The sequence below is a fragment of the Homarus americanus genome, unplaced genomic scaffold (genome assembly GCF_018991925.1).
Source record: "Homarus americanus isolate GMGI-L3 unplaced genomic scaffold, GMGI_Hamer_2.0 scaffold1024, whole genome shotgun sequence".
In the NCBI taxonomy this organism is placed as follows: Eukaryota; Metazoa; Arthropoda; class Malacostraca; order Decapoda; family Nephropidae; genus Homarus; species Homarus americanus.
This window is the reverse complement of record NW_024715228.1, coordinates 151,028-161,739: the sequence shown is the minus strand read 5'-3', so window position 1 is coordinate 161,739 and position 10,712 is coordinate 151,028. Positions and strand designations below refer to the sequence as shown.

Below are 10,712 nucleotides of genomic sequence, written 5' to 3'. Positions count from 1 at the left end.
TTCTGGTTCTGGGATTGTCCGATAGATGGCGCGCACGCGCCAGACCGCCAGTCATTGTTGACTTAGCGCCATATTCGAGTATCAGTGTTGTGTTGCCCTGCAATTTTCGTTGATATTTCAGTGATTAGGGATCTTTCAGCCTTGTATTTTACATCATGTCTTCAAGGGGGGAGTAATACGCTGAAGAGGAAGTACAGTATGTGACCCTTTCTGTGAACCAGAAACTGGAACTTATAAGGAAGTTAGAGGCTGGTGCTTCGGTGGCTTGAGTTTGTGACAAGTATGGTGTTAAAAAGCAAACAGTTTCGGACATATGCAAGGCTAAGGACAAACTCACTGCATTTTCTTTGAAATATAATGCAATATTATGCAATATTAACCCCTAAATCGGTTAATTCAGACAATCAGCTAAAACAGACACCCTTCCCCCCCCCCAATTAGTCCGTTTTAATGAGGGTCGACTGTACATACAATCAGATGTATGGTACCATTGTAAGAAGTACTATACAGGCAGACCCCAATTTATGAGTTAAATGCCTGAAAAGGCTCTCATAAATTTGTATTTCACAAATTGACCCTCATTTTTCCATTGACCTCCATTATTTAATTAGAGATACGTTCTCTATACAAAATAAGATCCCACACTCAACCTCTAGTACCGTACTTTATTACATCATCCTAAATTTCCGCTGCTTTTTTACATGGCACGAATCCTGCGGTCACAGATGCTTGAGTTACGTCCGACACTTCAAGCAGTCTTGGTTCCTGCCGGGTGTGTTGTGTAATTTTTGTTTGATTTTTTCCACAATGCCCTCAAACACACACAAAAGTGATAGAACCAAGATTAACCGTGCTAAAAGAAAATGTAAAGTAAGAAGCAAGGTATTAGGTGCCTTAAAACCTGTGGAGAAAAAATATCAACAAAGAAGCACTAGATGTTTGTACACCAGCCAGCACCCCCATCTGGATGCTGCCAGGCCCACCAACCAACCAGTTGTCTCAGCTCAGTTAATTGACTCTCCACTCTACCTTTCTCATGCACTGTCAGCAGTGTTCACACTTTTTCTTACAGCTCTACAGTACTGTACACCTTTATTGTACACTGGAATGAATTGTGTTTGTTAACCAAGGGACCATATATATATATATATATATATATATATATATATATATATATATATATATATATATATATATATATATATATATATATATATTCCCAAGTATATGTTATATATACCTGATAAAGATTAGTAAGGTCATACGCCTATATCTGTACTCACCCTGAATGTGAATTATATGTTTTCTTCTTTCCTTGTGGTTATCAGCATATATATCATATACAGTGATATATATATATATATATATATATATATATATATATATATATATATATATATATATATATATATATATATATATATATATATATATATATATATATATATATATATATATATATATATATATAAAAGATTCTTATGGAAGGTAATTCGTTAACCAAAATTTCGTTAACTGAGGGACCACTGTTTATACATACATACACACATATACAGTCTCTTCTCGACTTACAAAGGGGTTCTGTCCCGTCGACCAGGTCATAAATCGAGTTGGTGGTAAGTCGAAAAATAACACTGTACATAGAAATTCTAAAATAAAATACAGTACAGTAAAGGTAATCATTAATGAAAAATGAATAAAGTGTTACTGTGAACTTACCTTTAATGCAGTCAGCTGAATGCACACAGGGCCTCAATAATTTTTAATTAAATATGGAGACTACATTAATTGGATGAAGCAGAGGCAGAGACAGGGCTGGGTGGGTCATCAATTTCGCTTTCTTCAGACAGGCTAACATACTTGTTTGTTGAAGGTATTGGAACATCTTTAGGGGGTGAAGAGGCAGCAGTGGGGGACTTCTTAAAATATATGTCCAATTTAGACTGCACAGTTTGCCTTTTCTTTTCATTGAAAATCTCCCTGTAGCAAGCAAGTAAGTGCATCTTGGATCAGTCTGTCAACTTTTGCAAAACGCTCAACATTTTGATCCATTTCTTCAAACATTTGCACCCCCTTATTAATAGTAGCAAATGCCTCTGCCATTAGTTTCACTGAAAACTTTTTAGGGGGTGCAGGTTCTTCTTCTATATTTTGTGTCTCTTCTTCCTCTGCAATTTTCTGTGCATCCAGTTCAGTAAGATCCTCGTTACTTAGCTCTTCTGCTACACTTTCCACCAACTGCTCAACATCTTCATTATCAATTTCTAACTCCAGCTGTTTACCCATCTGCACTATCTTGTTATTAATCTCAGAAATTGCTTCATCTTCATTAAATCCTTTGAAACTGTTCACATATCTTTTCATGACCTTTTTCCTTTTCCATTTATGCACTGACCTGTAGCCTCATCCCATGCTGCAGCTATGTTCTTTGTACATTGCAAAATGTTGTAGTCCTTCCAAAACTCTCTTAGCGTTTTCTCACCTTCAGTAGCAGCAACAGCCTGAGCGAAGGTTGTAAGTAAATAATACGCTTTAAAAGCAGCAATAGCACCTTGATCCATGGGTTGGATGATAAAGGTAGTGTTAGATGGAATGTAGACTACCTTAACATCAGGGTGCAAGTCGTCCAGGTGTGGTGGGTGTCCCGGAGCATTATCTAAAATTAATAAAATCTTGAACGCAACCCCTTTGTTGCAGACAATACTCCTTGGCTCGTGGAATGAAACAACTCAGGAATCAATCCACAAACAGTGCTAGCGTCATCCATGCTTTCTTATTATTGGCAGTGTGTGCTTGCTGACATGTTTAAAAGCCCTTGGGTTCTCTGAATGATATATCATGAAGGGTTTTACTTTGAAACCAGCTACATTCCCCCAACAGAAGTGTGATTCGGTCCATGAATGCCTTGAATCCCGGCATGGTTTTCTCCTCTTTGTGGATGTATGTCCGTTTTGGCATGCGCTTCCAGAATAGGCCAGTTTAATCCACATTAAATATTTGATCAGGCAAATAATTTCCCTTCATGATGACATGATCTAGCTCCTCCTTAAAAGCTTGCCAGTCAATTTAAAGGGAATTAGAAACGAAAATTTTGTCAGTACACAGCACGATCACTAACGACAACGACGGCCAAACACCAACTGAGCAGGCTACAGCGTGGATGCTGTACACCACGAGGCGGCCCAGACCACGCTGTCGTACGGGACCGAAACGTTTCGGTGCTAGAAAATACGAAATTTGAAAAAATTTTTATACGACCGCACCAATCGTATGTCCAGATTGTCGTAAGTCGAGGAGTACCTGTATATACGTATATACAGTAAAGCCTCGAATAACAATGTTAATGTGTCTTCCAGTATTGCCATGTAAGGTGAATCGTGTTATCGCGAATCATTAATTACCATTACAATAAAGCAATAATAATGAGATGCATTCCCAAGTGTGACCTTTTCATATCTTTTGTGTGGATTTTTACCCTCTTTCCCCCAAAAAACAATACAATTAATAAAATTTGCAAACTATATTCTTTAAATAATGTTTCTGATTACACCTTATACAATATAAAGAATAATAATATGGTCACACAAGAGGAAATGGGACGCCATTGTTTTTGTTTGTGTTTACAGCCGGGCGTCCGGGACGATAGTTCTACATAAGAAACTGAAGAAAATAAAACCCAGGTTGTAGCTGTAGTAAAATTAATGTAAAAAAATTAATATATATGTTTTAAGTAATGTTATTTAATGTTAATAAATGGAACAATAGAAGTAGCTAACCACTAATGGCAAAGAAAAAAAAAGTGAGATGGATTGGGAACGCCAAAATATAAGTGCACACTCAAGGAAACCGAGTCATTTATCTTTTTACAAAATGAACAATACAGTTTATTAATACATAGAATATTAAAACACACCAAGAGGATAAGAGATGCCATTGTTTTTGTCTGTGTTTACACCCATAATGTCAGTTATCAATCTGAAACTGAAGAAATAAGACCCTGGTTGTTGATGCAGTAAAATTAATGTAAAAAATGTGTATGTTTTAATTAATGTTATTTAATGTACAGTAGAAGTAACCACTGATATTAAAGAAAAAAGGTGAGACTGATAGTGGAACGCCAATGTATACGTGCGCACTCGAGGAAACATAGTCATCTTTCTTAAGAATATATACAAAAAATTCATTATTGTTTATTACTGAATATGAATTTGATTGAATCAATGTTTATATATGAGAAAGAAACAATGTAATTCATTAATAATACGTAGAATATTAAAACACACAAGAGGAGACAAGACGGCATTGTTTTCATGAATGACGATGGTTCTGCATAAGAAACTGAAGAAAATAAGACTTTGGTTGTAGCTGTAGTGATTTTAATGCAAAAAAATGAATACATGTACATTTTAAGTAATGTTATTTAAAGTTAATAAATGGAACAATATACTGTAAGTAGCTACCCACTAATGGTAAAGAAATAAAGCGAGAAGACTGGGAACGCCAAAGTATGTGAGTGCGTACATATGAAAACATATCGTCATTTCTCTACGTAAGAATATGAAAGCAACACTTATTTACTGCGAGTCTTTACTCAGATAACGAAGTCATCAGGTTCAACTCTGGCTGAAGCTGTAGCTTTCCATAAAGCTGTTGCTGAAACTGTTACTGAACCTGAAGTTGTTGTTGAAGCTGCTTATGATGCTGAATTTGATCGTGAAGCTGAAGTTGATGGTTTAGGGCTTCGAATAATAAAGCTGTCGAAAGAACCTTGCACAGCTGTTTTCTTTTCTCATTACAGTATACATCTTTATGTAGAGGTCGTTTGTGTTTTTCATGTCCCTGTTAATTTTAATGCTTTGGTCTGTTAATGGATCCACTTCAGAAAACATATTCAATGCTTGCTCCATATAATATCCACAAACCTCTCACCCTTTCTCATATATTTTTAACACGTCTAGTTTCTTGGATAAGCTTATACACTTTCTATTAGCTTTTGAACCAGCACTTGCTCTCTTGCTCTTGTTGAATAGGAATGCAAAAATGCTGTAAGAAACCTGAAAAATTTTTTCTCCTTTTTCTGTTCAGATGCGTGAAAACAAAGGGCCCACCAGCTGCAATTGTTTATACTAGTGATGCTGGCATCACCACTAATAAACCCGGCAGCCTCATTGCGCAAGGCTTTTTTTTTTTTTTTATAATATATACCCGTATCGGGATTTAGTTATTATTTATATGAAAATGTAACTTTTTCTTCTAATTTCGTCGTAAATACGAAGAAAATAATGGCATAAATTGAATTGGGTCCTAAATTAACCAGGGTCTTAAATATGAATCATTGTTATCGAAGGCTTTACTGTACTGTACTTGTAATCGGAATTAATGGATTTACACTAAATGAAATCTTATTATCCACGAAACTTTTCATTCCAACCTGGCCCAGCAGGATGACAAACAAAATAAAGAAATACAGCCTAGTAGCAAGCACATGAACTGTAGCCAAAGAATCACAATAAAGTGTCTACTGATACAGTAAACCCTCCCAATACTGAACTATTTCATGCCAGCTCTATCAATTAATGGAAGGATTTCCAAAACAGGATTTGTTCTTTTTTCCCTTGTGTATGCACAATACAATAAAGTTTCACGTCATTCCTCATCATCAAAATGCACATCTTATACTGTGTTGGTACAGTGGTTACACATGTCTCTCTCACCAATACGTATGTCAAGGATTTGAGTCCTGCTCAGCCTGGACACACGTGAGATGGGTGTTATCCAGTGTGACTCTGCCAAACATGATCGGTTTCCTGGACCCCGGTTTTCTCTTGAACTAACACTAGATAGACCAACTGCCCATATGGCTAGTAAGCTGATAAGTGGTAAAATGATAACAAAATAAAATGAACATTGTACAATACAGTACTGTACTACAGTATAGTCTCGTTTTACGCGGTCAATTTAACCCGTGGAGGTCCACGTATAATGCGAAACGAAATAACAGAACATATGGGATTTAATTGAAATAGAGACTGGGCCGACCCCCAGACTACCCTTTTTCCGACACAATACGTACGTTGTAGTAAAAATAACATCTTAATTTTATGATGGTATGCGCACACACAATTAATATATAAGAGAAATATCAATAACAATAGGTTTTTTAACACTTACGTTAGTAGAAGAGATGGCTGGGCACACAGGGATGGGGGTTGGTTCTGAGGCAGAGGGCAGATTATTGGCCCTCATCTGTATCACCTGTATCAATATCCACCACAGAGGCTAGTGGAGCCTCCTTGTCAAACCCCTCAAAGTCCATATCCTCACTATCACCGACTTGGGCTGGCTGTTGGGTGAAAAACTCGGTAATGTTTTGTTGACTGGGCAGGCAAGGTTAAATAGACCAATCACAGCGCTCGGTGGAGGGGGTGCGTTGGTGGTAAGGATGCGTGGCCAAATCACAGTCCAAAACGTCGTCTGATGTCAGCGGTGACGTAAGAGCGACCTAGCGCGCAGCTTGTCCGCACCGCTTCCCGCGTAAATTCAGGAATGTACCGCGTAACTAATAATTGGCGCATCTGGACAGGTGCCGTGTAAATGACCAACCGCGTAAACCGAGACTATACTGTACTGCATACACAAATCTATCCTCCCTTAATTATGGGGCTACGGTACCTACTTTTTTATACTCGTCTGGCACAGGTGATACCTCCTATTGCAGTGCCAAACAAAAACAACCCTTTTCTTAGTGTTCAGGAGTATCATTGGTGCGCACAACTGGTGTGAGAGGCCTCGGAAATGCATGAAGAAACCCATTCACACGTGGGGAGCTAGCTTCTGAACGTGTTCACCTGGCTCCCGAATGACTAAGAAAAGGACGGAAAGAGGCAATGAATTAGTCAGTTGTTATCCTTTTCAAGTCAGTGTAATATATTTTGGTATTGACACTTAGTTCTTGTACTCTCACATATAAAACAGTAATAACACTCCACAATGGTGTTTCACACACACAAATACACAAGAACACTACAGCATGAGATGCAGAAAGAGACTAAAAAGCACACAAATGACTGAAATCCCTGAACCAATGACAGTACATACAGCATCAAATAAGGGGACTAGAGTCCCAAGGGCTGGGATGCTTAGCTACACTGCTTCTGGCAAGCTCTGATGCACCACCTGACCCTATCAACATAAAACTATTACTACCATTAACAGATTTAGTCTGCTAATGATAATAAAAAAAGACATCCGTTACTGGGAATATCCAATATTGAGAGTTTTCTGTACCATCATATTGTACCACAAGCCCATTTTTTTTCTTGAAGTTGTCACTTACTCCATCAGGTAATGAATTTGAGTGACATGATAATCACCAACTGTCCTCACCTTAGTCAACCATCTTGTTCCAATGACACCAGGATGAAAGTAGGATAGTTATATTTCAAAATCACATTTTATTCACACATTCTCTGATACTTATAGTAGCAGCAATAATTAAACAATGACACAAGGAGGAGAGATAGAATATTACCATTTAAAGGGTAATGTATGAAATTAAAAGGGTGAGTGGGAGAAATTGCATTCATGAATTATCTATGAAACAAAAACAAGAGGAAAAGAGAAGATAAGGAAATTGTTACACTGAGGTAATTCCCTATGAAATCATCACACATTTCCAAGCCCTATAATTAGGCAAAATTCAGATAAAAATTTGTACAGTATTTTGAAGTTAACAGAAACAGAATCTGTTTGTGTATTTTGTATGTACTGTACTGTACGTCTTAATGGGTCATGCATGTGTAACAAATTCTAATAAAAATTAGTCACGTATATTTTGCTTCCAAAGTACAGTATGTTGATTTCACACAGAATGACCGTATTATATTCATCAATAAACAATAACATTTGGGTTAGAAAAATGAAAAAGGGGACTATTAACAATGGCAAATAATGTTTTAAAAGGATATGACTCAGAAGGCAACCACCTGACTCATGTGGGAGCTAAACCAGCATGCACAGTTTTTCAGCAACTCTTTATGAGCACTGCTGAGGAGTCTATTAACAATGTGATGTCCACTGACCAGTGTATAAAGAACATCTGAAAAAGCCATCCTCCTCTTATGCAAGAAACTGCATCATCTGGACAAACAGATGTACTTTGCATACAGGCACCTAGATGATTATCTTTACACATGCCCTGGCATTACTAAATTATATTTTCTTGTCTCAATTCACTGCAACCATTTCAGGTTCTAGACTATGAGTCTAATTACTGCAATTGTTAAATAATACTATCTTTGCAAACAGCTACATTTAATACTCACAGTTTATTGTAAACCTGTATAAGTCTATCTGTTGGTATCATGAACCAGTGCTTTGAATAAGGGTGATGATGTGTCCTGCATCTTTTATATGAGGACAAGTCTTATTACTAAATGACTTTCAAACAAAGAACATACCATCTGTGATCACGTCATCTAATATGGAAATTTTGTCTATTATCAATTTTTTTTTAAGTGTTCACAACAAACATAAGGAACCACTGAAAATAAAGACCCACCGCAACCTGTGTGTCAAGCCTACTCACAAAAACTGTAGCACTAAGGTTGACATGGATGCCAAAAAAAGCAGTGTGTGTGTGGATGACAAAGTACAGTAATAGCAAAATCAAGCTCCTGTGATGCACCTAATAGAAAAAATAGATATTAATTTTTGGCTATTCCATATATGTATTGAAATTACACCTAGGTTGAGTGGTCTGCTGACTTAAAGCTGATTGCCAAACTTAAAAAAAAACATCCCCCAACACCCAATTCACTTTCCACATTCTGCACTTGATTTTTGCATTCTCCACATATAAACATTTTAGTACACTCATTCTATGAACTGACTGCTCAGCCCAAAACACTAATTTACTTACAATATAAAAACAAATATGCCTTCCTTACATGAATTATATAGAATGTGTGTATTCTCAGCTCATAAATGAAATCGAAATGTCTCAGACTTTTTTAACTGATAGTTACAAAAATTTGCTTATTATCTTCCCCCCTTGACTCAATAACTATGGGACACTTATTAATAAAATCTAGCAGCTGATCTGAAGCACATTGTTACTGGTCTTGAGAAACATATGGGTAGTGCATTCAACATTTAAATATGTAATATCTCTTTAAATGGCATATATTACAAAACTCTGCATCAAAATTTGGTACACAGAAACCATTTTATCTATTCTTGTAATCTATACAATGGTTTGGTCTCGGTAGCAAAATCTAAGGTGTCTAAGTAACTTCTCACTATTTACACACTTCAGAGTTCTATGATCAGATATGAATCTGAATTCAAATCTGCATAACATAACCTCCCTGACTGCATTCAGAGAATACCTATGCATAAATACTATCCAAGACAGTAAATTTTAGAAAGGATAAGCATGACTCTTCGCTTTTCAGAAATGACAAATTCCTATAACTAAATTTCTTCTATAAATCTTATGAAGTATGCCAATGTTAATGTTATGTTTACAAAATGAACCCTAAATTAAATAGGGCTTCATCATGAAATAGTATATTCAATATCAATGGCAGTAGTACAAAAGAAAATGGAGGTCATATATATACTATTGAAGGTGGTGCAGTGTTGTACCCACAATAGCTTAAAGTCGAAATATTAAGCAGTTTAGAGTCCTACAGTAAGACAACATTAGTCCAGCTCCTCTGCTGCCATGGGTTGTGAAGATGATGGGCCACCCATTGTTCCTTCATCTTCAGAATCATCATCTCCAAGACCTCCACCTAGTAGCCCCTGAAGCAAATTACCTGGAGGGGGGGGGGATATGGAAAAATATTACATCAGTAACTAAACATTTGCTTTAACAGACAAGCATAAGATGTCAAAATATGTATCATTTACATTGATGTTTCATGAACTATCCATCAGGCCATTGTGTCAAGTGTTTCAATGAGAGTTCACTTGAAATTCAGACCAGCCCCATTAAATGGGTTAATAAAAATGGCACTATAAAAGATTTTTTTATAGCTGTGGGTTCCAGAGCTAACTCCTTAAAAATCAAATACCACTACTGTATTAACATAAAATTAAAAAAAAAATGTGTATCAGAGTGCCTAAACACTGGGGCACATTTAATTCACCTAAAAAAAAAAGGAGGCCCAAATACTAAAGACATTCTATTTTCAACTATGTAATGTATTTAAAAAATAAAATAAAATTATTCTGAACTCCCATTTATGATCTAAGTGGATGGCTTAAGTACGATACGTCCATGTGTTGTAATCTAAATGGCTCTTCTAAAAAGACAGTTATCTTTCCATCTGCATCCATCAGTTATAAGAGGATAGGGTCTCTGAATGATATACCGGTAGGTGCTGCTGTTTAAAACAAACAAAAACCATAAGATAAAAGTGGTTCCATTTGCAGAACCATTTTCTCTTCAACCAAAATATAAGATTACCAGTTCACTCCCATGCATTCCACAGAGCACATTATCCCTAATTAAATGTCACTGCATAGCGCAGGGGTGGCCAGACTTGCTTAACCAAAGACCCATATACGATTATCTTCAGATGTTCGAGAGCGGCAAGACATGAAGAAAATTTACACACGTTTTTAGTGTTCCATATGCATTTTATTACCCAAATTATAATGCATATATTACTAAAAAATACATGTATACAGTAATATTTACTAAT

At 36.4% G+C, this 10,712-nt stretch overlaps 1 protein-coding gene across 1 annotated transcript in view; it reads right to left on the bottom strand.

Moving 5' to 3' along the window:
- Positions 1-7,439: 7,439 nt before the first annotated feature.
- The window catches only part of LOC121855018 (Golgi to ER traffic protein 4 homolog), a 50,494-nt gene continuing 47,221 nt past the window's right edge, over positions 7,440-10,712 (bottom strand). The window contains exon 8 of the mRNA XM_042349855.1: positions 7,440-9,821. Within this exon, the coding sequence (XP_042205789.1) occupies positions 9,706-9,821 (116 nt within the window). The 3' untranslated portion in view covers positions 7,440-9,705. The remainder of the gene's footprint in view (positions 9,822-10,712) is intronic.